The 27,592-nt window shown below is 49.9% G+C and overlaps 1 protein-coding gene across 9 annotated transcripts in view; it reads right to left on the bottom strand.

The window, feature by feature from the left end:
* KIRREL3 (kirre like nephrin family adhesion molecule 3) overlaps positions 1-27,592 on the bottom strand; it is a 317,515-nt gene that overhangs the window by 91,103 nt on the left and 198,820 nt on the right. For 8 of the 9 annotated variants that reach the window (XM_083808117.1, XM_083808116.1, XM_083808115.1 and 5 more), the window contains one exon: positions 13,543-13,620. The exons of the other annotated variant lie outside the window; for it this stretch is intronic. In XM_083808117.1, the coding sequence (XP_083664243.1) occupies positions 13,543-13,620 (78 nt within the window). Of the gene's footprint in view, positions 1-13,542; positions 13,621-27,592 lie in introns of those variants that run through there. 9 annotated transcript variants of the gene reach the window in all.

Raw genomic sequence — 27,592 nt, 5'->3', positions numbered from 1 at the left:
TTCTGACTTGAGGGAAAGCTTCCTGCCTTCGATGAGGCAGGGACGTAACCTGGTTAAGGCCTCAGAGGCAGACACATAACCATCATAATAATTTTTAAGAAGCAATGTGCAACACAGCGCCTTACGGACTCCTATAAATTACTCGGCACCCGGCTGCCAGCTCAGCCCAAGCTCGATATTGCCTGCAGTAATTATTTGGATCAAATGCAGTTTATCTGCTTCATATTTGTGTTTCTGTGCTCTCCGGTAACTTATAAATGTCATTGCAGTGTTTATTTGTTATAATGAAACTTAATGACGTTTGAAACCAATGGCTGTGGTTGTGGGCTGCAGGTTTCAAGTAATCTCTTCATCTCAGGAGCAGGAGGCCCAAAGATAACATTAAATTACCCTATAGGAAAGGAAGATGCATGCAGACAGATATTCAGGCCGGTGTATTATTCATTGGAGAGATGACTAGCAATGAGCCACGGCGCCGAGGGCTATGGGCTTCCATCACTGTCACCCAGCGGAGGTGAGTGCTCCTGTCCGAGGGGAGCGCGCTGCCGAGCCGTAAGCCCAACCGCGTCTCCATCGGTCTGAGCAAACCTTCCTCGGCACAGCTCGTGGCCAGATGCCCGCACAAATGGCTGGCGGGGAGGGAGCGAGGTGCTGCTGCTGCCACACAGCCGAGCTGGGCAGGGGAGGCTGGATTCGGGAGGCTCCGAGGGGAGCGGAGCACGGCAGCGGTGACACCCCGTCCCCACCGGCTGGCTGGCCCTGAACGCCTTTCTCCTTCCACATAAGACCCAGAATAAACTTTTCTTGCCTCTGCTTGAGGCACAGCTCCCTGTCCTCCCTCCTTCTGAGGCCATGAATAATTTCCTCCCTTTGTTTCTAGTGCTGCGTGTATTTATAGACTCTGGTCGTGTCTCCCCTCAAGCTTCCTCTAGACTATATAAATTCACCTCCCCCAGCCTCTCCCCTTGCTCTCTGGTCCCTGGGCCACTCCTGCTGCCACCATCAGCATCCTCCCCAGCTTTGCTCCCTGGGCTGCAGAGACTGGTGCCGGTCACACCGCAGCCCACGTGGAGCTGCAATTACCAATGCCTTATTACCTCGGGATCTGCTGAAGCAAAATGCCCGTGGCAACAGCTGAGAACATCTCTCCCTCATCTCCCTCTTGCTGTCAGAAATGCCATGGCACCCAGGACAGCCAGCACCAAAAGAGCTTTAACCCCTGCAGCACAACCCAGCTCCAGAGCATCAGGTTTATGAGCTGCTTCCCACCAAGCGGGCACCGAGGGCTGATGCTTCAGCATCTGGCCAGCAGAGGCTCAGCACCTTGCTGTTTCCCTGCTCCAGAGCAATGCAGCATTGTGAGCTGTCTCTGCGAGGGCAGCGAGGCAGGGGAGAGCAGGCTTTCAGGGAAACTGCACCTCAGCTGCTGGTTCAGTGAAGTTCGGCTTTTTGTATTTGCCTGCTTCTCCTACGCTAGGTCGGATAGGTCTGGAAACACGCTGTGCTGTGGCCAGCTGTCCTCAGCGGCACAGCCTCTTCCTTCTGCTCTGAAGCTAAGCTGAGAGATGTTTCTCCTGCACTGCCGTGGTCCTCTCTGCCTCCCAAAGCCGTTGTGCAACCCAGTCCAAAACAGCCGCGGGATGACCGGGCTTCAGTCATCTCACATGGTTTTAGGGAAAGACTGTTCCCACCAAAATACTCCTTTGGAGGGATGGCAGACAGTGCCTATGCCACTTGGTGGTCTCCGCACCCTGCCACCAACTCAGGGCCCACCCTGCTCCAGCAGGTGCTGCAGGGGGCTTGCAGCACTGGGAGGTGATTTCTGGAGAGGTCAGGCACTGCATCCCAACGCCTGTCAATGCATTATTCAACCACCAACAGGAAAGAAAAAAAGAAGTCTGGGTAACTTATTTGATTAACCTCGTTTGACCATCTGGATTAAAACCAGAAGGTATTATTGGCAGATGTGTTACCTGATGACAACTGACAAGAGAAATTAGTCTTCATTACTCACACTCCTTATGCAACCAGCTATACAGCACCTCTGGCAGGATGTCACCCCGACAGCTCACTTGAGACCTCACCTCCGAGCTCAGCAGGAGCAGAGAGGACCCCGGTGCCCCCCCAACCTTTCCGGTGGGAGCGCTGCAGCTGCACGCACCCGCACAGGGCTCCTCGCAGCACCCAGACTCCTTCCAGAGGCCTCCCGGCCGCAGGCAGGCTGGATGTAACCTTGCTCAGGAGCTCCGTGACATCGATTAATGGGGAGGAGAGGATGGTGCAAGGCCACCTGCAATGACCTTGCCTGCACACCCTCGCAAAGGGAGCTGGCTCTGGAATAATGCCACGGCTCGGCACGGGGGGGCTGCGGGCCCCGCGGCTCCTGAGCAGCTATCGAAACAAACAAGTTGACAAATGAGGCTGCTTCTTAATGAAGCTGAAGCCAAAGTCAATACTCGGCCCTTCTATCAGGGCACAGATCAAAGATGGTCTCAAGGGCAAGCGACCTTGGCGGGGGTGGGACAGCTGTCACTCGGGGAAAGGGATGGCACGGAAATGAGAAGGAGCAGCTCTGGAAGCTGCTGCTGGAGAGGAGACAAGGGCAACCTGCAGAAAAAGATTTAGAAGAGGAGAAATACAGAAGGCTGGGGGAAAGCCTTTCTTCCAGGCCTGCTATGCTCTTTCAGCAATTAAATCAGGTTATTAGGATCCCCGTGATCTTGTCCACCACCAACACTGCTGCAAATGTGGAGCAACATCCTTCTAACAAACCCACATTTCTGGTGTTTTCTCTGCAGAGGCTTTCCTTCTGCCCACCACAGCTGTCCACATAACAAAGTGGGGAAGGATCAAGTTTCCCCCATCTATTTTCAAGTATTGGGGGAGGTTTAAAATTTCTACTTCAGGTTTGGTATACTTGGGGCGATTTTCTGCTTTAGGAAGGACAGGGAGGGAACCACAGGCAGGAAGTGAGAGGAAGGAGGAAAACAGAATAGTACAGAGAATTATATTCCACAGAAATATAGCAGGTCTTCCTAGGTGTAACCCAGCTAGAGCCAGCCCATTACAGCAGAGAGGAACCCATCGATGAACACTTGCAGAAGGAGCCATTTGTTCGTGCTAGAGCCAGTCCTTGCCAGCCAGATCTGTCCTGCAGCACCTTTGGCTCCACCACTGTCCACCGCATCCTCTGAGCCACTGCTTTAGGAGGGCCCCTTCCCAAGCAGGGCAGCCTTGCAGCAGGGAATGACTGCGAAGACAGGAGCTCTTCTGAGGACGGTGCATGGAAGGACTCACTTGGGACACCCCAGGTCTGCTCCCAGCCTCGGTGCTGGTGTGCTGCGGACAAGCCCCATTGCTGCTCTTCCATCCCTCCTCTGTAGTTGGCTCGAAGCACAGATTCCCTAGGGCTGCCTCCCTGTTTGCACGGCACTGAGCACAACGCTGTCTTCACCATCTCCAGAAACCTCCACCGGCTGCTCCGCTCCCCCTGCTTCTCTTTGAAAGCTCCTCAGTTCAATGCTGGTCTAAGCTGATGGCAACAAAGACCTGGCATATTTATCTCCAGGTCAACCTAAATATTTCATTTAGCTTCTAAAGAAGTCAATTCCTTTCTCCCTTTCTTCCTTCCTTTATTTTAAATCTCGAAATGCATACCGTCTCTCATGAATATTGATGAGGATCATTAGTCACTGAACATTTCACTTCCCTTCTCTTTTCTCCGTCTATATAAAACCTTCATCTTTGTTAAAGGGGAAAAAAAGCCCATCTCACATTATATCTCTGGATGCGTGTTAAGATTAGACCCATTAATACATTTATAGATTGGGTAAATACCTATGGGAGCAAATACTGGGCATAAAAGGATATGTACATACAGGCCGTGAGATTGCTACTGCACTGGAGGTAATTGTTAAGGTTGTGGTTTAAGCTCATTTCTTTGTGAAGGATCACAGTAACGGCCCCGGGTGCTAAATAACCATCGTGCTGGCTGCCTGGCCAAGGGGAATTTCTCTCATTCCCCTGCTTCACTCATGCTCTCTACCTCTCCTGCAGGTTTTTTTGACCATGCCTGTTCCTTCTGTCTTCATCAACCTCACCCTGAAGGCTGCTGATGGACTTCAGTTTTATTTACTGAATACAGATGGCAGGGTTTGGCTAGATACAGCAAATAGCTCGGGGTGAAAAAACAGGACTTGCAACATTCAGTTCAATGCTTTACAGCAATATTTCACTATTTCCTTATGATAAGGATGGATTTTTAGAAGGGCTTAAAAGAAAAGCCAACCCCAACAACACAAGGTACTTTGTTGGGAGTTTTGCAGTACCTTTCAGTCAATGCCAACCAAGTCCCACTTCACTGTGAAATGGGAACAGGTTCATTGCGTGTTGGCCTGAAACCCACAGTTTCCCCCAAATTCATCACTGCAGAGTGAAATACAGCTGTGTTGCTCTGATCCACCTGGCAGCTCAGACTGCAGAGCAGAGGTGATGTTATGGGACCTAGCGACACACGGGGAAACCAGGGCGTGTGACCAGCTTTGTCACAACTAGTTCTCTGAGTCTTTTCACAGCACGCCAAAGCAACAGACTCTTGTGCTTGCAACACCAGAGGGGTTTCATCTCCTCAGTAACCTCACTGAGCTCCCACCCTGCAGCCTGGCTTTGGCTGGAAGCACCCTGGCCATGGCCACAGCAAGTTTCTGTCCATAACTCCACGGTAGATTTACTTCTGTTGGCTTGAGAGCTATTTTAGTGGCAAGCCTAGCTGTTTATCAATACAGAGCACGTGTCTCAGAGAGGGACTTACAAGGCTGCAACAGTTTTAATTGATATTCTAAGCTACAGTAACTTGGTAGTGCTTTGTTGCTCCATCGTGTGAATCTCCAGCCCCAGCTGAGCCTGCAGAAGCACACAGGACCTGCCTCCAGGAGAGGACGGTTGGGGATGCAGACCAGGCAGACAGGGATGAACCCCACGTTTCCTTGCAGCGCTGGGAAGCCTCTCAGTGCCTTACAGAGAGCAGTACTGCATTGCAGTGCCTGTGCGCAAGGAGGACTCCTACGAGAGGCAGAAGCAAGCTCTTCCTTTCTCCAGGCGTGGGTAGGGACATACTGACACCCTCCTGCCCTCATCATGCCGTCGTGTCAATGCCAGGAGAGCTTACAGGAGGATTTATGGCATCATCAGAACTTTACTTAATGGTATAGCCAGGCCCGCATGTCCAGGTTCAGGTCTGGTGGACACCATGTCAGCGGTGTGACCTGTACTGCTTATGAAATACAGCCTGCCAGCAACCTCTCTGGCAGGGTCCCTATGGACACCGAGGGAGGAAAGCTAAATAACAGACCCCCGGGCTGCAGCAACAGCTCTGCAGAGAGGGAGAAATTATCAACAAACACACACGCTCAAAGGTAAACTCTGCGGGTAGCCTGGAGGCAGCGCAGAGATGAGAAAGCTGGAGTCACTGCCTTCAGAGCGCTGCCTTGCATCTCCTTTAATTCATGCTCCCTCTGTCCCATCGACACTTTAAAAATAAACCACTCCAAAGCCAACAAAGACAGCAAGCAACACAGATGGCCAGACTTCACAGGGTAAAGCAAAGCACAAACTTATCCCTGCCCTTTTCCATGTGAATCTTACTGGACGAGACTTTTCCCATTAAGGACCTGCAGTGCAGCACAAGGACACTGGGATATTCTTCACCCCCCTTAGGTATCAGTCTATGCTTACTAACAGCGAAGATCCCTGGAACACCTTCAGCAGGGCCTCCATCCCTGCAGGACGGCGCTCAGCCTCCACGCGGTGCCCGGCTCTCCCGCACACCCCGCAGGTTCTACGGGACGGGAATCAGCTACGGAATTCCTTACGCCAGCACGCGGGGCGCGAGGAAGTGCTGTGTTCATTTATTTAAGATTGCACAGCAATGGCTTTCCACAGGGGACTGCGACTCGAATCAATAGATAAAATTACACCCTTAGCCCATTAACTGCTACAACCCCACCGCTACCATACAACTCACAAGGCTGGTGCCAGATCTATAACCAGCGGGGCTCTCAGATGCGTAGGCATCAGAGGGTGGTACCCAGCTCCTCTCCAACCCAAGAGCACTGCAGCAGCACGTGGAGGAACCTGGAGGCAGGAGTTTCCTATCCTGTCTGAGCAGAGCCGTGCAGGGCACGTGGATCCCCCCATGGAGCATCCCTGTACGTGTGCACAACGGATCTTACCAGAGAGGATTTGGCTCACAGCAGTGCTGAGGTCCTGCATTTTACACAGTTCTCCAGCTGGCCTGACCAAGGCAAAGCCTCCCCTGACACCAGACAGAAGCAGCTTGTTTGTTGTTTTTTTCTTCAGGTTTAACTTACATCCCTGCCTTGTTTAGCTAACAGACACACAAAGCACCAGAGAGATGTCAATGAGACCTCTGCTGATAACAATGCATCTTTAACAACTTCTGCGGAGCTTGCTCCATCCACTCATCCCTTCCTTCTCAAATGCCTTTGTCAGATAAAGAACAAAAGGCTCAATGCAGCTTATATGGGAAGAAGCCTTCCCTAATCAATTGCGATTGTGTCTTCGCGGGCAGACACGAGTGACAACGCTCGGGGTAAGGCGAGCTTTCCTATCACAGAGCTGCCAAGCCCTGCAGGAGACAGCACCTTTATTGGCAATGACAGCAGAGTTAGCAGTGCAAAATGTGCACCAGGCTCCATGAGGAGCTTTGGAGATCAGCTGCAGTGGGTTCCAGTAGATTATATGCCATGGATCCCATGGCTTTTAGCAAAACATTTGGGGAAGTCCCATTTCCAGGCTGCAGACTGGTGCCAAGAGGTCCTGCTCATTGCCCAAGCCTCAGAGGGCGAAGTGGGAGGAGATGCTGGGACCCCTCAAGTTGTTTAGGGGCTGATGAGCCCTATTGTGTGCAACAGCAGGCTGAGCCAAAACCTTTTATTTATTTTATTGATTTTTTTTTTTTTTACAGGGGTGATGGGGGTTGGCTCCGATTTATCCTCGAGACTGAGAAGGATTTGTGCTCAGCCTGTGCTGCAGTGGGTGTAAAGTCACTTGCAAGATCCCACTTCAGACTATGTGTCCCCATAAATCCAAGCAATTCTGAGGCAGCAACTGCCTCGCTGGGCTGCTAATGGGTGGCATGAATACGTCATTGCATCTCAGTGCCACTCTAATAGCACGTTTTCCTGGCAGGAAACGTTCACTGAACCCTCTTTGAACTACTGCAGGCAGCAGAAGTGGTGTTCAAGCAGAGACATTTGGAGCAGAGAGACAGCAGCTTCTCTGAACAAGCCATTTTTTCCCAGAACAGCAGGGACTCCATCCCAGAGTCCCAGCTGGTTTCTCTCCAGGCAGCAATATGGGGCCTGACAGAGAAGAGCTTTGAATCAGACTGGCACTGAAAGGATGCTCAGCTTTTGGGAGAGAAAGGCACAGAGTTTCTCTGCTTTCCCCTGAAGAAGGGCACGGCGGTGCAGCTGGAGCAGGGTGGGACTGAGCTGGCCGCAGACCCACACCCAAATGAGAACAATGCTTCCATCCTCTGTACCTACCAGTATGCACCAGGCTTCAATATTTAGGACACATTATAAAGACTAAACCCTATTTTGGGTTTAAAACCATCTTTTTTCCTCCTCTGCTCTCTATCCTTCTTGGTGTTGGACTCTCCGCATCTCCCGTCCCAGCACCCTGCCAACCCAAATGCCCCCCCAGCACAGGGCTGCTACAGAAGTACCTGCAGCCTTCATTCTTGCAAGAGCTGCAGATTCCCTCTGAGAAGCTATTAAGAAGCAGTCGAATAGAGCAACCTTTCATTGACAAGTCACTCGGCCCTTTAAACGATCTCCAAATAGTGTTTTCTTTTTATTGCTTTCTGCAGTTTAACAGCCTTGATTTCAAGTTACTTTGGCTTATGATAAACTCCAGATCTATAGCGCTTCTATTCTTTTCTTCTTTGGTCTCTCTCGCCCACTTCTTCTTTATGTTTTTATTAAAAAAAGATCCAGGAAAACAGATAGCAGATTAAAAGGGAAACAAATTGAAATGGGTCAAATGTATCTTGCTTAGATGACAGCCACCCCATTAGATACTTTTAAACAGGACAAATAATCTGTTCAGCAGCACAAGTGGGCTTTTACATTTATTCTAAATTACAAACCAAATGATTGCAGCCTCAAATGGAAGCAGTGGTTAATTGCACTAATATCTCACTAATTCCAGCACCAAGGAATGGGGAAAAACTAACGATTTTCACCATTTTACCAATTATTCAATTTAGACCAAGGTACATTATGCAAACCCTGGGTTGAGCTTCCTCTCCATTTTGTGATCTATGACAAGGACTGGAATTCCACTTATTAATAATGGAGGAGCTACAGTTATTCTAAGGATGGGTATGAGATAATTATAAGCCATAAAAAACAGCTTTCATATGCACACACAATTCTCTCCCTGCGTCTAGCAGAACTGAAACCTATCTGCAGGCTGGAGGTAGGCAGGAGCTGGAGCCCATAAGCCCCATCCAGAGACACCGCTGGATGCTCCCGAGCACAAAGGCACAGCTGGTAAGGCAGCAGAAGCGGGCTGCATGGAGGGATGAGCTGCCACGCGTAATGGAGCCCGGGGGTGGCTCTCCTTCCTCCAAGCATCACCGTCACTGCCTCGCTGGGCCAACCCTGACCTGCGTCCTGTACTTGAACCTGAGCTACGGGGATCAACGCCACCTTTTGGGACTTCTGTCTCTCTCCTCCCCCTCCCCAGCAAGAGACATCAGACAGAGCTTTGCTTAGTCCCAGCACCCTTAACTAAGACCCCAAACCTCCTCAGCAAGGGGGCTGAGGGGAAGCTCGCAGTGTGGAGTCCAAAACTTTTAAGCCGTTTGTAATTCCCCAAAACCTGGGGTTTGCCTTACACTAACCATCAGCCCCACAACGTTCTTGTCATCCTTAGAGAAAAATCTCTGGCTGCGGATTCAGACAGCCCCTAGCTGGGCAGATTTCTGGAGCCATTACCCCACGAACGGGATTTGCTAAGCAGCGCCCTCTCCCAATTAAACACAGACCAGCTCTCGCTGCCACACAGAGCTGCAGCCCTGCAGCAACAGCTGCTGGCATCCCAGTGCTCTGCAAAGCGCACGGAGACACCTTGAACACAGAAAGCTTCTGAGCCCCGGTTCTGCTCCCAGCCACGATGCAAACAGAGGGGTGCTGCTGCCAGCAGCTCCAGCACCGAGCCCTCTCCTTGCACAGCAGCCAGCACTCCCAGCCACAGCGGCTGAGCCCAGGGAAGATGCCTGCAGGTTAAGGTATAGATTTCAGCCTCATGCTCATCCCTGATTGATGGCATGGATGTAAGCAAGGCAGAAAGTAGGGACATCAGCCAAGCAGGGAGGTAAAGTTGTGGCTTTGTCCTTCCTTGCACACAGACCATTATCCAGAGCAGGAAGATGCTGCTGTGCCAAGCCCTTTTCTGTCCCATTTTCCAGCCATGCCCGCTTTCACAGCCTCAGACAAGGATGAAGCACGTCCTTCCCTCCACGCAGTGACAAATCTGAGCGTGGGGCCACCCTGCAGAGGTGCACGGGAGGACCCCAAAGCCACCACCGTGCCCAGAAAGGGAGGTGAGAGGCGGGGAGAGGCTGCAGGCACCTCCAGCAGCCGACGGCTGGTGGGAACAGGTGGCGAAGGAGTAGGCTGACACCTCCAAGCACTTAATCGCTCCCGTTAGTAGCTTTATGAATGGCAGCCAAAAAGTGCCATAATTGCTGCTGCGACGCTTGCTAATGACTCGTGTTAGATCTGGCGAGAAGTCAAAGGCAGGAGAGAGGAAGAAAAATAGCAGGAGCAGGATCAACGTGTGAGCACCTGCCTTCGGCCACCCCAGAAGAGAGCAGAGAGCCCAGCTTGGAGACTGCAGCGATGGAAGGGCAGGGACTAAATGTGATGGGAGAGCAGGGAGGGGTTTGCAGCACAGCCCTTGCCTCCATCTCCAGCTTTGGGAAGGGAAGATGGCTGAATGAGGTGGGAAACAAGGAATAAAAAAAAAAATAGTCCCAATTTTCAGGTTAGTCAGACGCTTCTTTTCTTGGGGGACTAAAGCATTGTCAGCTTTCTGCTCCAAAAGTCACCATGAGGCAGGGGAAATCACCAAACCCTGGGGAAAGCAGGGCAGCTCAACTTGCCACCAGCTTCAGCAGGAACCCCGTTTTCTGCTTCGTGCTTTGAGACATCCTGCCCAAGCTATGGCTCCCACTAACCCACCACTATGGCCAGGGGTGGAATCCAGCCCCGCGTGCACAAACAGCATGCTCCTGCCGATTATGTATCTGTTTCTGAATGTTAACAAACAGGCGGCAGCATCTGATTGAGTGGGTTATTAGCAGAATGAAGACAGATGGCGGAGGATTAACTCTAAAGCGTCTTTATTGCAAGGCCGTCACTGCAGACAGCTCTACCTCTCTCCCTCTGTCTACAACTGTCACCGGCTTAATTCCACCCTACAACTCACAGCCGGCACCAAGCAGCAGTCCCAGCACGCCAGCAAGGAACCGTCAATCACAGCAAAGTGATGGGCACGTCGCAGCCACACTGGAGCAACACCCTCCTACACCTGCCCCCAAAATGCACCCAAATCCAGCCTGCTGTCCCGGCTCATGCTTTGCAGCAGCGATACAGCATGAGGCAATTGCAGCCAATGCAGTGCAGCAACACCAGCTGTGGGGGGACTGCTCAAATCAATTTTGCTTTGCACATCACCACCAGGAGCACCCGAGGCTATGCTGTTGCTTTGCAGCTGCGAGAGATCCTGGCACCTCCTCCAGACCTGTTTATTTTGGGACCCAGGTTGATATATGGCAATATGAAGAGCTGATGTGCGTTAACTAACGCTAATGGAGGTGAGTTCTTGGACATTTATTTTTGCTTCTCACCCTGGAAGACAGCTCAGCCAGAAGAGCCTGCACCTGCAATCATGTTAATGGATGTGCATCGCTTGCCAGCTGGGATGCAGACAACATAATGCTAGCAAAACCCCTCACTGGGCATGGCCACAGAGCATCCATAAGACACAACATTTATTTTACCCTGCTGGGAGAGGTTGCCACTGTGGTCTGCAAGTGCCCAGCCTGGATCCTGTCCATGGGGACAGCCAAGAGTAACGTTTGCCCACCAGAAGGGCTTTAAGACCAGCCACTCCCCTCCAGTTCCTAGCAGATGCAGCCCAGGATGGCTCCGTACCAGGCCTGCAGCCGTACAGCGCGGTGCAGCTCCTCCACACCGACAAGACCTCCGTCTAAGTCCTCTTGTGCTTCTCTACCTAGGAGCCCATTCTGTAGATGTCTCCATTAAGTGACAGCAAGGTTCTAATGATCCCTGTAATTACCCATTTCCACTACGATGGAGACCCCACACCTCGTAATTATCTGATTGCCCCACTGCCTGCCTCTGCTTTCAGCTCCTTCAGCTGCCCTGTCATTATTAATAGGGCTATTCATTAGCACCATAATGCAATAAAAGAGGAAAAAGTCTCACTTGGCAAAAACATGAAGGGGAAGCTGTCTCACTCCTTATCCCTGCAAGGTAACTGGCCCAAAGAACCTGGCTCAGGTACGTTTGGCAGGGAATACCTCTGGGATGACCAGACATCTGAAACCCCCCTCTGCTCCCACCAGCGCTCAGCCCATGTTCTACAGCTTGAATCCGTGCTGAAATCTAAAACCCAGGAGGCTTGAGGTCTGCAATTGTCATCCAGAACCATTTCCAGTGAAAACACGAGTCCCAGGCGGTCTTTGTGGCCATGGAAATCCCCTGACTTTGTGTTCATTTTTTTTTTTTTGGCAGATTGTACCTTTAAACATAATGGCCCTGCAGTCTGCGGGGGCCAGAAACTCATCTCGAGGCAGGCACGCTTTGTTCCCTTCCCCACACAAAGGCTTTACGTTTGGCCTTTCATGTGTCTTTGTTCTCTCTCCACAAAGCCATGTCAGGGCTGAAAAGGGGGCTTGCTCTGTGGGTGGATGCAGGCTTTGAATCCCAAAGGATGGGCTGGGATGCCCACGCGCAGCACCTGTGAACATCCCAGGGGCACAGCCAGGCAGCCTTGGAGAGGCTCGAGGAACACGAAAGCAGCCAGAGATTGCACCTTCCCACAGCACTCGGATGAGGCTGTGCCGTCCTTTCTCCCAAGGGGCAGCCCCTTCCTATTAAAAATATTCTAATCAATGTTTAAAAAGCACAGGATAATTAACAAACATGAGGTGAAAGCTTGTGAAGTGCTTTCTCCATGTTATCAGCTTGGTATCAGGACCCCTGGGGAACAGAGGGAACCTTTGATCTTCTAACTGATATTCAAGCCATAAGTTTGCCTCCACTGGAGCTTCACCCCATGCAAGCTAATGCACCTTTTGCTCTCACGAAGGCAAGGCTTCCTGCAGGAGCAAAGACCCCTATGGCCAGTCGCTGGGCATTATGCCATCCTACACACGCAAAAGAAAGCACAGCGGGCAAGTCAGCCCACCTTCTGCCCAACCAACCCCCAAAACAAGGACTGAGCCCAACTCGGACCTTTTTGGGTTGAGCTCGCCGTCCCCAGCAGCAGCCCCACTCTCGTACGCATCCTCAGCAAACACCTTCCGACTGGCCCAGCCCCGGGACCTGCACCCCCCTCGGATCCAGCATTACCCAGAGGTGGGGCTGCACCAGGGTCTGCTTCGGAAAAAAGCAGCCAAGCGATGAAGCTACGAGAAGCAAGGATGCCGATCCTTCCGAGCATAAATAGTTTTTGTTTAGTTATTACACTTCATAATTATTTATGGTATTTCTATGGATTAATCAATGCTCATAAAATACCTGGGGGATGACTAGAATATAAAACAGGGAAACTTTAGCGAGATCTCTGCCTCAGCACAGGGGTTTGACAAGCAAAGCAACTACACTTTTGAGAAGGCACAGCAGCCCTGATCTCAGGTGAGAGATTTATCCAAGCAAACGCCGACAGCTTTTGAACACAGCAAGGCTAAGCCTGACTCTAATTGACTTTTGTACCTCTGCCACCAATTAGCCAGACATTTGTTTGGCAAGGAAGTCCATGTAAGCTCCAGGATGTTGCAGCTTTAGGGATATTAGGGGTGAAGGTAACCAGAGCATATCCCCACTCCTCTCCAGTGGGGTCAGACGCACCAGCTGAAGACAAGTGCTTTGAAGGTGTCCTGGTGAGGCACCACCACCCAAGCAGAATAAAAGGACTAGAAGCAACGATTGCTGAAAGAGCTTCCTGTGCGACAAATCCCTTTCACAGGAAAAGACAGTGGATTTGGGATGAATGGAAGCAATAAGCTCCTGCTCTTCTCTTGCTACTTCATGCAGGGGCTTCCCCTGTCTGCTTGCCCAACAAGATGTTTCAGAAATCAAAGAGGAAGCAGGGTTTTCCCCTCGGGGCGAACAAGAAGTTAGCGTGTTCCTAGCAATAGTGAATCCTTGTGATGAGACTGCTAAGGAGGAAGGATGAAGAGAAGGTGGGGAAACCGCTCACCTTCAGTCATCCTGCGGTACTTCTCCTTGTACATGAACCCCAGTACTAGGCAGCATCCTCTTCCTGGGAGCCCCAGTTCTGCAAGAGAAGAGAGAGCCATGTTAGAAGGCTGGGGACAAGAGCAAAATGGGGATGCTGCAGGGAAGGAGTTCTGCCAGCTACTTTGCTCAGGGGAAGCACCAGCGACGTGCAAGCCGCTGGTCCCAACCCAACTGCACCCAGCTGACTGCTCTGCTCAGCCACACGCAGCCAGAGGCAGGAGGGTCACCGTCCCCTCCCTGTTTCTCTAGCGCTCCTTTCTATTGTGCGTAGGGAACAAGCTGCATCTTCCCATGCACCAGTGTGCTGCAAAAACACGGGCTCTTTAATCCTGGTCTCCCTTGGCAGGCACAGCAGCAGATGGGACGTGGCCCTCCAAAGGGAAGACAAAGCTGGCTTGAGGCACCTCGCTCTTCGGAAACAAGCGGGTGACCCTACAAGCGGTAAAGTGCCTGAGTCCAAGGAGGCCTATGCCTTTGATGCCTTGATTCCTTAATGGGGTTTTCTGACTATCGACAACCAATAGAGAAAGATCTGAGCGTGGCTTCTCCAGAAGTAGGCTGCGTGCACGTGTGCTCTCCCTACACGCATCTCAGAGCGGCAGAAAGCTCCCCTTCTTCAAATGCATTCTGTGTCACAGCGGAGAAAATTAAGGTACCACGTCCCCGCCGCTGCCTGCCTGCGGACCTGCTGTGCTCCTCGGGGGCTGCCGTGCTCCGCAGGGCCCCGCTGATCAAAGCCCCTTTGATGTTTACTTAATGCGGCTGTGGTCTCCTCGGAGCCCGCTATCCGAGGATGGGGCACTCGGGAGCATCGCGGAGCCGCGAGCAGGAGGGGAAGGCAGCAGAGCAGGAGCGCAGCGAGGGCTGCCGGCAGCCTCGGCTTGAGCCGGGCAGCACCACGCAGGTTGGGCTTTGGGCTCCATGCCACAGGCTAGGGTTCGCGCTGCACAGCTGGACTGCGTTGGAGCAGGAAGGTTGCTCACCACTGTGCGATGTGCAGGGAAGACGCCTGGAGTCACACAGCACTGCGTATGCAATATCCCTCCCTAGGGCTGCTAGCTACTGTGGCATTCTGGTGGAAGAGTCATCCTCCTCCTCTAGCGTTCAGCACCTCGGGGCAGAATTGGAGCCCAAATCCAGAAGACACCGATGGCTTGTGACCCCCATGGTGCTCAGGGTACAAGCAAGACAAGTTAAAAACATTTATCTAACTTTAACTGGGATCCATCTTGCAAGAGCTTAAGGACCAACAGCTCCTGATCCCATGACAGAGGGATAAGCATCTAGCCAAATAAATGCTATGTTCTGTCCCACTAAAGGAAATGGCCATACAAAATGTCTATCAAGATGTTTAAAGTAAGCCAAAATCTAGTTGTCCCTTAAATTCACACTGCCACTTAAAATCAGACCCCAGAGGGAAACGGACATCCGTGGGCAGCAACACACTTCATCTATCGGGATGATTTTGGAAGTGCTCATAATCCTCTCACTAACTATAAAAGGTGGTGACCAACTCAGGTGTAGATGCTTAAAGATTAGACCGTTCAAGACAGGTGAACTGACCACCCACATTCTCAGCAGTTGCTTGAGTCAGAGTCCTTACCATCAGCACGAGGCAACCAGCAACCTCCTCCCGGCTGATGCCGAGGTGGCAGCCAGCCCTCCTGCTCCTCACGCTGGGGGTGATGTGATCCGTGTCACCCCGCACAGCCTGCTCTACGGCCGCAAACACACCCAGAAAGGTGTCAGCTTGCAGAGCGTTGTGTTCAATACTCCCCGTTACTGTTAAGCCTGCTGGTTTTAGGTGAAGGACATTCAGCGTGGGCTGCCTTGGTTAGGGCTAGCTGACAGCTAGAATCAATAAGACCTCGCTGAACTTCAGGTGGGTTTCCATAGAGGACTGCACGATACCGTGAGGACGAACACCCTGCGTGCATCAGCTGCAGGCTGCCGATAACCTCCCCAGCCTCTGGGGCTGTTGACACAGAGCCTGCAACGCATTTATGCCTTTATTGATGGAAAAGACAAATGGCATTGATTCCTATTGAGCTTTCAACGAGCACCAAGCTATCAAAGTGCAATTAAAACAACACAATTAGATTAGCGTCACACAAGGCAGCGCAGTCCACAGCGGGGTTGAGCAAGCCAGCATTGCTGTCTTGCTAATTTCATCGTGCATCACACAGCCCTGCACATGCACAACTGTTTTTTTTTTCCCCCCAGACTTGGAGCCCTGGCATGGCAAAAGCTGCCATAGTCTCTGCAGCCAATAAAGAGCTGCAAGAGCATCCTGAGCCAAAACAGAGGGGAATGGAGCTGGGACAGGGGCAGCAAAAGGTGCAGCTTACTTGGGGGGATGAAAGTCAACCCAGTGCCCAAATTCAGATGTCCAGCTCTCATCTTCCAGGTGCAGGGAGAGAAATGCTCCCCAGAAAGAGCCTGTGCTTTAGAGGTGATGGCAAGGGGCTACGACTGAAGACAAGGGCTGTGGTACCCAGTGCCCCAAGCACAACTTCACCCTTGCAGGAGGGAGGGATGGATCCGTGAGATCGGGGTTGTCACCCATCCAGAGCCTGGATGAGCCCCCACTGGAATGGGTGTTGCTGGGCCGTTTGCCACCCTGAAGGGTGCTATAATTAATGCTTATAAAACACTTTGATATCCCATGATGAAAGGAGCTATACAGGAGCACTACATTATAATAATTCATACCATAAATTTGTGAGAACATGCAAAAATCTTTATAGCTAAAGGCACCTTTAAATACTTGAGAGTGCCTTTAAAAGGTAAAATACTTCAAGATGACTCTGATGCCTACGGATGTCTCACCACTTCACAGCGTTTAATGGCTATCTAAAAGCTTAAATAGTGAAGCAGATACCCCAGCATTTTAAATATTCTGACTTTAGGGGGCTGCTGAGATACCACTGAAAAAAGAACATTTTAACCCATGGATGTGTGGCACCTACCTCCTGAAACAAATCCCATCTACCTCCGTGCAATGACAACCAATTTTTTTCTTAGCATAGTAGGATGAGTTACAGCTGAGGTTTGTCACCCTGGCCACTTAGAAAAAGTGTGAGTTTAAGTATTGTGTTTGGAAAATACACGGCAGAAGTACATTTTGACTCAGAGAAGTATCTGCATTGATTCATCCCAAAATCTGTAGAAGAGCCACTTAGACAAAGCAAAAGCAAGTCCAAGCCATGTGTTGTCAGCATTAGGGGCAGCAAGTGACAAAGAAGCAAAATCCAATGCAAAGAAACAAGTTCAGAGAATGAATCAAGTTATGACTTCTAGGAAGTGACCTTTATGTGCATCTTAGGCAACAGAGGAGGTCAAGCTGGCTTTGGGAGAGAGATATCTTTTCCCTGGCCCAAACTATGGAATCCTGCTTTTTCTCTATTTCCCCCCTTCATTTGGGATTTCCTTACTCACTCTTCAGGCAGTTCTCCCAACGACAAGTCAGAAAGGGATCCAAGTTTCTGATCAACCAGTGCATTAAAGGCTAACACTGCAAAGAAGTAATAAAGGTTTACTAACACAACTATAATGTGTACTATTGTGTAGCTGTATTCCACCAGGAATGGTAATAAATGTTTAATAGCTCAATAATACCTGTTTAATAATTTTTCAGCTTATCCCGTCAAATTGCAAGTTTATTAAAGAACGATAAACTTTATAATCACTGTAAAGGCATAATTGCGATTCCATTGCTTATTTAATATTGAGTTAATTATATTACAACTAAGTTATATTTTCCCATACATATTAAATATCAATTAGCTGTTTTAAACTATTGATTTGTATTTAATTAACTATGCTATTATATACCAATTAAGCTCTTAGAAGAGAAGCAGAAACAGCTGGTCTCTTAAATTAAAATTTAAAAACATTGTATTAAAATAAATATCACGTTTCTATTTTTTCATGTTTTCCTTCTGCAGAGATGGCAATTTGCTATCTGTAAATATTTTTTCTTGCATGTTATATGTATGAGCTTCGTTCTGACCTTTGCCTTTCCAGGATGGGAAGGGGCAACTTGTGTGGCAGACGGCCACCACGTTTGGGAGTGGCTGACACTGGGATGGGAAAGGCAGAGGGCTGGAAAAGCCCCCTCTCACCTGGGGATCTAAGAAGTCAAGAACTTGGGTGTGAGCTCCTGAAAGAGCATGAAAGGCCTGGAGGAAAGAAGCTCCACACCTTTCTGGTGGTTCCTAGTTCAGCTACCAAGGGCGGTAGGAGAAGATCCTATCACCAAATCCAAGAGTTCTGCATTACTTTTAAAAACACTTTGAGAAACCAGGTGCTCTTGCTTAGAGGTATGCTGTCCTGACATGTCAAGTCATCTTCTATTGAATTCCTTGCTAAAAACAAAACCAACCAAACAAAAACTCATTACAAACAAAAAAAACTAATTATTTCCCTGGTCTTTTCTGGAAAGCCCTAAGTCTTCCAACGTTCTTGGCTTCACCAAGGTAGCAATGATTCATCCCAGCAGCTAGAAGAAGTGTGTGAAGGAGCATTTTCTTCACTTTTCAGCACACTGCCCTCCAGGTTCAGTAGCCATCCTGCTTTGCTCATGGTTTAGATTTCTTAGGTGTGCCCATGACCTCTTCTTAAGCAGTCTTTGCTCTGGGCACCACTGAGGTGAGCTGCATCCTTCCCCTCCAAGTTCTCGTTCTGCCACAAGGATTGGCTTCGAGCTTCTTCCCTCGCTGTCCTTTGCGTCCAGAAGCACTGCTGAGCAATCCAAGCCACTGCCTCGTTTCAGCAGAGAGCAACTGGATCCTCCGGCATCCAATTTGTATGTTATACCATTAAGTCTGCAGAGCAATCCAAGGTCCTCAGAGATGAAAAAGCTATACAAATGCAAGTTGTTATTAAATCTGTGCCTGGTTAATTTATAAAAATGTATTAAAAAAACTAAGAGGCTTCCCAGATGAGAAAATGGGCACATTACTGTTTGAAATATGAATGAAGTAGAGATCAGTGTTAAATGCTGTGGTGATATTGTATTTTATTCTATAGTGCTCTGCAGAAAAGTTGCATTTATAAACCCATTTATTGTGTTATGTACTTGCAAACCACCTTGTCATCCATTTATTGCACAAATAAAATCTTAAAAGCAGAGGATTAGTTGAGTGTGTCCCCATGGGACCACAATCTGACTTTAAAAGGATCCATCAATGAAGGAAAACAGATGGAGCAGAGGTGTTTGCCAGCTCATTGCTCCAAGACGTAAAACGCAACTGCACAGAAGGGCTATCCTCTCATGGGCCCCAGACCTGCAAGTCCTGCCCGTATTAACGAGGGAAAGCACGTACAGCAGAGCTTGCAGAAACCATGGCCCCCCTCAGGAGCCAGGGCTGGCCAAAGATTTCGAACAGCAAAGTCTCCTCTCTCGCCACCATGCAAAGGTGAAGACCACCTTGGGGAGGATGGTTTGACTTTGCACAGCCAAGGAAATTCCTCAAGACTGAAAACTGTGAAATCTCTCTGTAAAGGTCTAAGTTTCCTTTAAACAATACTGTAAAGAGGCGTGTATCTATACCAAGGACACAGCAGGAGCACCAAAACAAGCCAGCCCTAGTGTTGTCTTACCTAAAGGGAACTTCTGGCAAGTGTAGTTCTTGAAGACCCTCTAAGGCTTCTACCAACCATGCTTTTGGGTTAATAAACCATAATAGAAAATGACAGGATACAGGTGGGTACACTTACTTTAACTGATCGTATTTCAACCCATTGAAAAAACAGAGCCTCTCCCAACCCAGGAGCTTCTCTTGGACAAAGTTTTGGACAAGCGCACACCTGACACACCACAGTACGCTGGCATCCAGCTACCCAACATGCCCTGGAAGATCCCAAAACCAAGAGGAAGACTCGCAAAATAACAGTAGTTTCCAAGTAAGAAACCTCCTATACAGTGTGATCTCCAAGAAAGACCACCAGGAAGGAGCTCTGCCCTGGTATCAGGCAATTAAAAATTACTTCTTAGCAGGAAACAACTGGCAGAAGAGGAAAGAATGAAGAGGGACTCATGCTGCTAGGCAAAGAGACTTATTTCCCTCTATTCCCTGGCTATCAAAGGGAAGAAAGGCAGCTCCAGGTTGCAACTCAGCGTTGAAGTGTTTTGAAGAGGTTTTTCTCTCTAGTGGCAACGTGGAGCTTTTGGTAACCCAAAGTTCAGTAAACTGAATTAGTTTTTATCCCCCTCTCTCCCCACTAGTCCCCCATCGTTGATGCCCCTTGTCTGAACCTCTTACAAACCTACTATACGTGGGGGGGCACCAAGCAAGTGAAAAAAGATCCTCGCAAACCTTGAACCCAGTGATTCTTAGGATTTTGTTTTTCCTCTCTGAAATAAAGAAGTCTGAAAGAGGAGCTGCTACAGGAAAAAAAGTTTACCCCAGAGTAAGAAAGCCTTCAGTACCTGAACTTTCTTGCATAAACAGGCTTTCATACCTTTGTACGCTCAGGTATGCATTTGCACTAGTCAAATCCTCTTAAATGCCTTGCTTTGATGAGGTCTTATGGCAGCAAATCCCACACCTTAACTACACCTAGCGTGCAGGAAAAGTACTGCGTTTCCCCTTGTCAAAATCATAACATTCATACAGTGTTTGTTTTGTTCAAAAGAAACAAATAAAAGGTTCTGTAGGAACAGATGTTCTCTTTACCAGCAACAACATCAGATCATCTCCTGATTGCTCTTCCAAGAGCACTGCTGGTCGGAAAACCAGTGCAGCGACGTCACCCTGCCAACATCACACGTGGGCATCGCATGAGGCTTGTGGTGTTGCCCACAGTCACAAACCCTCCGGCGGTATGGGCAAGAAGCCATAACCTGCACCTTGAGCTTGCCACTTGCTGCCTGCACGCTGTCCTGCTCAGAAGACCACCACGGGCATGCAGCCATGCCCACAGCAATGCCCCCACCCCATGCTGCGTTTTACCATCTCACAGGCACAGTTCAGATGGTTCCTTGCAATCTCCTTGGCTCACGCTGTATTTTGCGAGAACAAACCGGAGCCCTGTCCTGCTGCCTCCCCCATCCTTCTTGACTCGCATGCTCTGAGGCTCCTCTGCCTGCTGCACACCCAGGACCCAGCCCCCTAGAAATACATCTGTTTTTTAGTGGGGCTAGGCCAACTCATCTTTATGACAGACTGAACCGGTACTTAAGAGCTTCCTGGGGGTTTAAATCTGCTTTTGACCAAAGTCCATGGCGTCTGCTGCTCCGTTCAAGCCACAAGGAGCAGCTCGTGCCTGCAGGCAGCAGCTCGTCACAGGAAGGTCAGAAACAAGACTTCTGGAGAAATTTGGGCAATGCACAAGCACCTCCCCACACACTCCCCAGTCTTTCCCAGATCAGCCCCCAAAACCATGACACCTCCCATCCACACCGTCCTTCCAGGAGGAGACGTGCAGACCACGTTTGCTGACCCCAGCGAGACTCTGCCTCTGTCAGGGCCACCAAGGCCACTGGAGGACAGCCAGGTGATGGGGACATCTGTCCTGGTTGTACCAGGAGACATGTACCATACAGACCTTCTCACGTCCACTGGGGCACAAACAGGGAGGGCAGAAGAGGAAAACAGAGAGTCTGAGCCTCCTCCCTTGCTGTCTGTCTGCTCTGCCACCCCCAGGCATCTCCTCTCGCAAGCCCAGGGCACGGATGGCCCCAGGCTGTCTGTCACCAGCCCCCACGCTCCACTTGGCAGCAAAGACCCAAGCTGGCAGTCACCTCGGGACACGTCTGATGGGGCCGGTGGTGGAACCAATGCAGCATTACAGCCATCTTCCCCCTGCGCCCCCCACGAAGCCAAGAATTGCACATCCAGCTCCCCAGAGGGGGACAATAACTGCCCTACCAAAGAGGTAAGGAGGGAGGACCGGTCTGAAACCTATCACAGCCATCAGGACAGCAGAACACCTTCCTGCAATGCCTCTCCCATTGCACGCGATGAAAGAGGCTCCCCAGGGAATCCAAAGACCCTTCTTATTCTGCCTCCAGCAGTTGCACTGGCTCCTGGATGTGCTCCTGCTCTCCAGGAGGGCTTTCGTAGTCTCTAAATCAGTCTGAAATCCGAATGAAAAAGCTCAGAACAAAACAGACAGACAGAAAGATGCAAAACCAGGGTATTTCGGTTCCTTGGGAACAGAGTGCTTTATCTAAAGACCTGATTTCGTCTCCAAGCACTCTGGTTTCTCACTTCATCAAAAGCCACTGCACTGTTCCTTGCCTCTGCTCTAGGACCCCTGCACGTCCCATGGCAATCCAAGGAACATTAGCTACACACACAGCACAGCATCATCCTGAAGTCTGGTGAGAGGATCTCATACCGAAATAAACAACACACCCAGTGCTCTCCTGGCACAAAGAGAGCCTTGTTTACACGTAGGCTCAGAGATGTGCATAAAGCAGGAGGCACTCTAGCCTTACAGCCCACCCAGATCATCCCGTAACATTTCTGCTCAGCTACAAGGAAAGCTTGGCACTGGAAACCCTTTGCAATGAGCCCTTAAGTCCCCACGTGGGTCTGACAGGTTGTGGGCACACTGGAGCAAAAAATAATAAAAATAAAATCATAGCACTGTAAAGGTCACATCTATTATAGCGCTATGGATCAGCAATGGCTCCTTGCACATCCCACCTTGAAGGCATTTCTGGCTGAGCCATCCATTTTAGGAGGCTAGAAAGACAGGGGAGAGTATAGGAAAGCACAAACCTTGGGAACACCCAGCAAACAGAGCTATCCTCTGCTTGACCTAGAAAACCATCATCAAACCCACCTGCCCTGGATCCACCAGACCCTCCTACAAAGCCCACTGCCTCACATCTCCAAATCCTTCACATGCAACCGCCTGACACCCTAGACAACCACACTGGCTCCTCCAAGACCAAGTACTGTGGCCCTTTAAACCCCTCTGAAGGCAGGGAAAGCACTGAAGTGTAGTTGTGCTCTCATTTGAAGATGAGACGACAGAGCCAGGGAACCCTGCAGTCCTTCTATTACTGGGAAATCATGCTCCAACCTCGCAAATGCCATTACTCCTGTGTATCTTATAATTAAATTGTATTTGCCGGTTACCTCACAGCATGTCTGCAATTCTTGTGCATCCAAGGCTTTTTTTTTTTTTTGATCTTCAGCTTCTATTTTACTTTCCCCTCCTTGCCAAGCCTCAGCAATTTCAGAAAACTCCTTAACCTGCCTCCCGCTTGTGAGGTGAGAAGGCAGGCAGGAGGCACGCTGTGCAGCACTGGTCTGCGCTAAGCCACCTCCTCGTGGGCCACCCAGCTACACGAGAGCTATGGTGTGGCCCCAGTTACCCCCTGCTCCCACCACCAGCAGGGTGGTCGAGTCGAAGGAGACCAGTGATGTGAACAACCCACCCTGAATCAGATCTGCACACACAGGCGAACCCCTCAAGTTATTTAAGCTCCCATTTAAATCATTAAGAGGTTGAAGCACCTAAATATCTCGGGAAACCTCACCGATGGTGGTGTAACTGAACTTTTGGAAGTGAATAACTTGGCCAAAGGAGCAGGAGATGGAGAGAGGAATCCCAGCTGGGGGTGCTTCTGCAGAGAGCGCTGCATCAGCTGGCAGCACCTCGCTGCAGTCCCCGCTCCTGCTCTTTGCCTTCTGCTAAAACTTACTGAAAGAGTGCGCGATGCTAAGCTGCAACAGGCAGGCAGCAGGAAAACAGGTCCCTACCCCCTGGCAAAAAACAAGATGCCAATTACAGGGCAGGGGAGGAAGCTGCAAGACCGAAGGGATCAGCTAGTCACTGCGCCTCCATCCCTTCCTGCGGACGGCTGCTTTGATTGGGGTATTGAGGCTCTGCAGCGTGCTGGCGGGGAGGGCTTTGGTCACATTCAGCAGCAGGAGAAAAGAAAACAAGTGGGCAAATTTCGGGCTGTGGGAGGCTGATTGCTGCCCTGCCTTGACCACATTCCTTCAATAGCCCAGCAGCAGCAAATTCGGGCCCGTCGGGAGAAACAAATCCATCACCAAGACTGCCAGGCCACGCAGACGTCCTGCTACAACTGCGGCTGCAGACAGTGCTGCTCCTGCTGCCGTCTGCACCAGCCACCTTGCCTGGACCCAGGGAAGACACTGAGCATCTGCAGCTCTAGCTGGAGCATCCAGCTAAAACACCAAGCCTGCAACATTTACTTTCTCTCAAGACCATCCCAGCTCCCCTTTTAGAGCATTATCAGTTTCCCTGATAATTGACCTGAAAGCTCACCATTTCTGCAGCCGGCCCTACCGGGTGCATCCCTCCACTTGCCGTGCTTTTACACTGCAGACACATTGCTAGTGGCACTCACCAGCTTCAGCAAAAAGGCTGGGAGTTCACAGAACATTAAAAACTTCCTCTGCTCCTGCAGGGGTGATTATTACAGGCAAGAAGAGGCAGGAAGGTAAGCCAGAGGAAATCAGTAGGGGAGGGATTAGCACCCTGCTCGTGCCCTCATGCATCATGAAGCGCGCATGAGCAGCAGGGATCTCATACACTGCAGTCCCCCCCTCACTATGTGCCTTGTCTGAATCAAGCCCAAGCTCACAGCTGATGCCCTTTATGCTTTCACACACCTTCCTCCCTGCTACTACACCTCGTACCCACTGCCAAGCCCTGTAACTTATTGTGAGCAGTTTGCCTTCCGCTGCCAGGGGGGCATTTTCCTGGTGTTGGTCATAAGGCGAATGATATGTGAGAACAACTCCCCTGCTTCCCCCGGTGTCAGCACGCTGCTCCCGAGTGCACACTCTCTCCATCCCATTAAAAGTAATGGGGTGAGATTGTCCAGCCCATTACTTTCAATGGCTTAGTTTCAGTCAGACAGCCTAAAGCTCCTGTATCCTCAAAATAGCAAGCAGAGTGGCTCCAAAACTCTGCTTCATTATCACGTTGTGTATTCCTGCTTGCCAGAGTTTAATTGGAAAGACAGCCAAGCCCGTGTTTAGGTTTGTTAATTGCTGCAGGAGACACAGGAGTATGCCTTGCACCGCTGGCAATTATCTCCTTGCTCAGCAAATTTTGTTTTTAAGGGGATGACTTGCAAGGTGTGAGGTTTTACAGAAATACCCTAAGTTCTTTTAAAAGACGAAGAGAGAAACATATGCAAGCACAGCCATGGGAGAGGCACTTTATGCAATGGTTATGTGCTCCAAGATTCAGCTGGTCCTGCTGCTGCTGCAGGAGGGAAAGTACATTTCCAGGAAAAGCTGGCTGGGGAGAAACACAGCTCATGCAAAAAGCCAAGTGCAAATCGTATATTTAAGATGCATCACGGGAGCTGTAGTTTAGTTCTGAACTGTAAGTCCAATAACATGCTGAGGGCAGAGACAGGCCAAAAATCAAAGCACTCTGCTTCCAAGACAGTTGGATATTGCAACAAGCTCAGAAAGCCACACGGCAAAACACCAGGGGAGCCTGAGAAATCCCATTTGTGGTCCCATTTTTGACCTTGCCTTCTGCTCCGCTTTCATTACAGCCTGGCAGATCCTGACCACACAAAGCCCTGTGCTTGCTTCTCACCTGGGGACAGGACCCATTAGGTACCCATCCATCCATCAGGGCGCTGAAATAACAACAGCCACCTCTATACCTAGAAAAATCTGGGAGGAACTGACCAGGTCGATGGTCAACAGAAAGCTTCCTCCAGCGTTAGACAGCAGGAAGGTGCTGAGGTGACACTTCTAGGCAGGTGGCAGAAGTTTTAAGCACGACATGGCTTTCTTTCTTGCCGCTGACCTCACCAAAGGGAAGACTCCAAAGTGCATCTCTGCTGTACCAAACCCGCACGAGCTCTTGGTGTGGCCTCTGCGGATTTGAGGCCGTGCCCTGTTGCATTGCTGAGGCTATCAGCTGCTGCTTCAAAGATGTTAACATCTTGATGCTCACAGCCCTGTCCAATCCAGGACAGACGGTAATAAATTTTTCAGTGGTTGGAGCAGAGTGCAGTAACTGTGTGATTAGCATCTTTTTCTCCACTGCACATTTCATCTGTAAACTAAGATTAAATACCTGGAAGAAAAAAGCCGCAGGAAAAGGGAACTTGAATATGTTTTCACTGCAGAGCTCACACGAGTGAGTGAACAGCTCAGATCTGAGGTCAGGGGCAGCTTGTTGGGGACAGCTTTCCCCACTCGCCGATTTGAGAAATCCAGTTTTCAAAGAGATGCTCTTTCTGTCAGCACAGCAGCACCTGGAAATCCTTCTGACCCGGCAGCCGGCCTGCAATCCCCTCAGAGCGAACAAGGGGAGGAGAACCGCTCCATTTCCTGCCTAGATTTGAACTCTCAACTCATTTAAACCAAACAAAACCTATTGCAACTGCCTGTCAAGCCTCAAGAACCTCACTTTCCTCCAACCTCAGCCTGAGATAAAACAAGGGAATGAGTTTCGTGTATTGCACGGGAGATTAAGAATGGTGCCAGATGTTGAGAAAAGGAAGAAATCATCAGCTACAAGGGCAGCAACCATCAAAGCACCGTTCTTCATCACTGCAACGCAAGTACAAGGCCAGCAATGCCAATAAGGGACCCCAGCTGGCAAGCAGTTTAGATCACCGTTAAAAAGCACACTTTGTTTTGGAGTACGGAGTATTTAGAGCTAGAAGATTATTTTTACGGGTTGTAAGCCCTAAATCACCGAAACCTTCCTCGATCCCTACAGATCCAGCTCTCTACAGAGTCAGCAAGCTGTTGTGTGCTTGTGCACCCTGCACATGCTGTGCTCGTCTCTAGCACCACATTTTAGTTCTGCTCCCACATCCAACGAGGGGGTCCTGCGTACAAAACGCTCTTTTTGGTGCAGCCCAAGCACAAAGCGAGAGATTCACTTGTGCTGAGAGGGAAAGTCGACGCGATTTGAGTCCTCTGGCTCCACTTGTAGGAAAATCTTTGCTTGAGCACAGAAAATCCAAACGCGCTCAACAGGTTAGACTTGGGGTCAGGCAGAGAAATATCCTATATATCCTACTGGGCCAGAGACAGAGCATGACACAAGGCTGTCACTCGCCCTTCCCCACAGGTGGGGCAGCCCCTGGTCCCCTGTGCTGATGGATGGGCACACACCACCCGCCTTCCAAAGGACACCACGCGCCACCGTTGTGATCAATAATGTATTATTCCCTGGTTTGTGTCTTCGTGTTTATTATGTGTAAATAGGGATTTACAGTGATCTGCATGCGTTCGTTTAACGCGGCTGACACCCAGTGCGTGAGATCTGCCAGCCACCCTCTCAGGACCTTCGGAAAAATGAAACGATGCTTCCCTGACAAAGCCACCTTCGTGAGTGAAATGGGGAAAGAAAGAAAAAAATGAAATAAAACAAGGACAAAGTAGAGAGATCAAAGACATAGCATGTGTGTGGAACAGAAAACATAGCAAGAAAGCCAGTGCTGGGATTCGGAGTCATGCCAGCATTGTTGTGAAGGGAACATTAAACAGCGCTCTGATCTCGAGTCCGAGGTGCTACTTCTAGGAGGAAGAGGTTGGGGTGGGGGAAGAAACTTTTCCTTGAAAGGCATTGGCACACCTATGCAAAGTTCCTTCCTGTTTTATCTTCAGCACAGAAGAGCAGAACAGACACATATCACCCTTTGCAGTTAAAATGAAAAAAATAAAGAAGTCTTTTATCCCAAATCCATTTATCTGAAGAAATAAATTCCGCTGCTGCCTGCAGCCAGTCACTATTTTCCAGGTGGATAGCTTTCTTGCTGGAAAAATGAGCAGAGCAATCAAGATAATTTGCTAATTCATTTCATACAGTTTTTTTTTTTGAAGTCTAAATTGCAAGCTAAAACAAACCCAAGTAGCCTAGTGTTTTGTGTCAACATTTTGTTCGACAAATATCAAAGTAATGCCGAAATTCTAAAGCAAGTCGCTCATAGCGGGATCTGAAAACATCCACCTCCAGAAGCTCTGCAGAGCTTCCCAGAGGAAAGCAGCACCGTGGTTGCACCTAGCAGCCCGCAGTGCCTGAAGGTCTCA

Source organism: Anser anser, assembly GCF_964211835.1.
Source record: "Anser anser genome assembly, chromosome: 22".
NCBI classification, from domain to species: Eukaryota; Metazoa; Chordata; class Aves; order Anseriformes; family Anatidae; genus Anser; species Anser anser.
The sequence above is the reverse complement of the archived record's forward strand: the minus strand, read 5'-3'. Positions and strand labels throughout refer to the sequence as shown.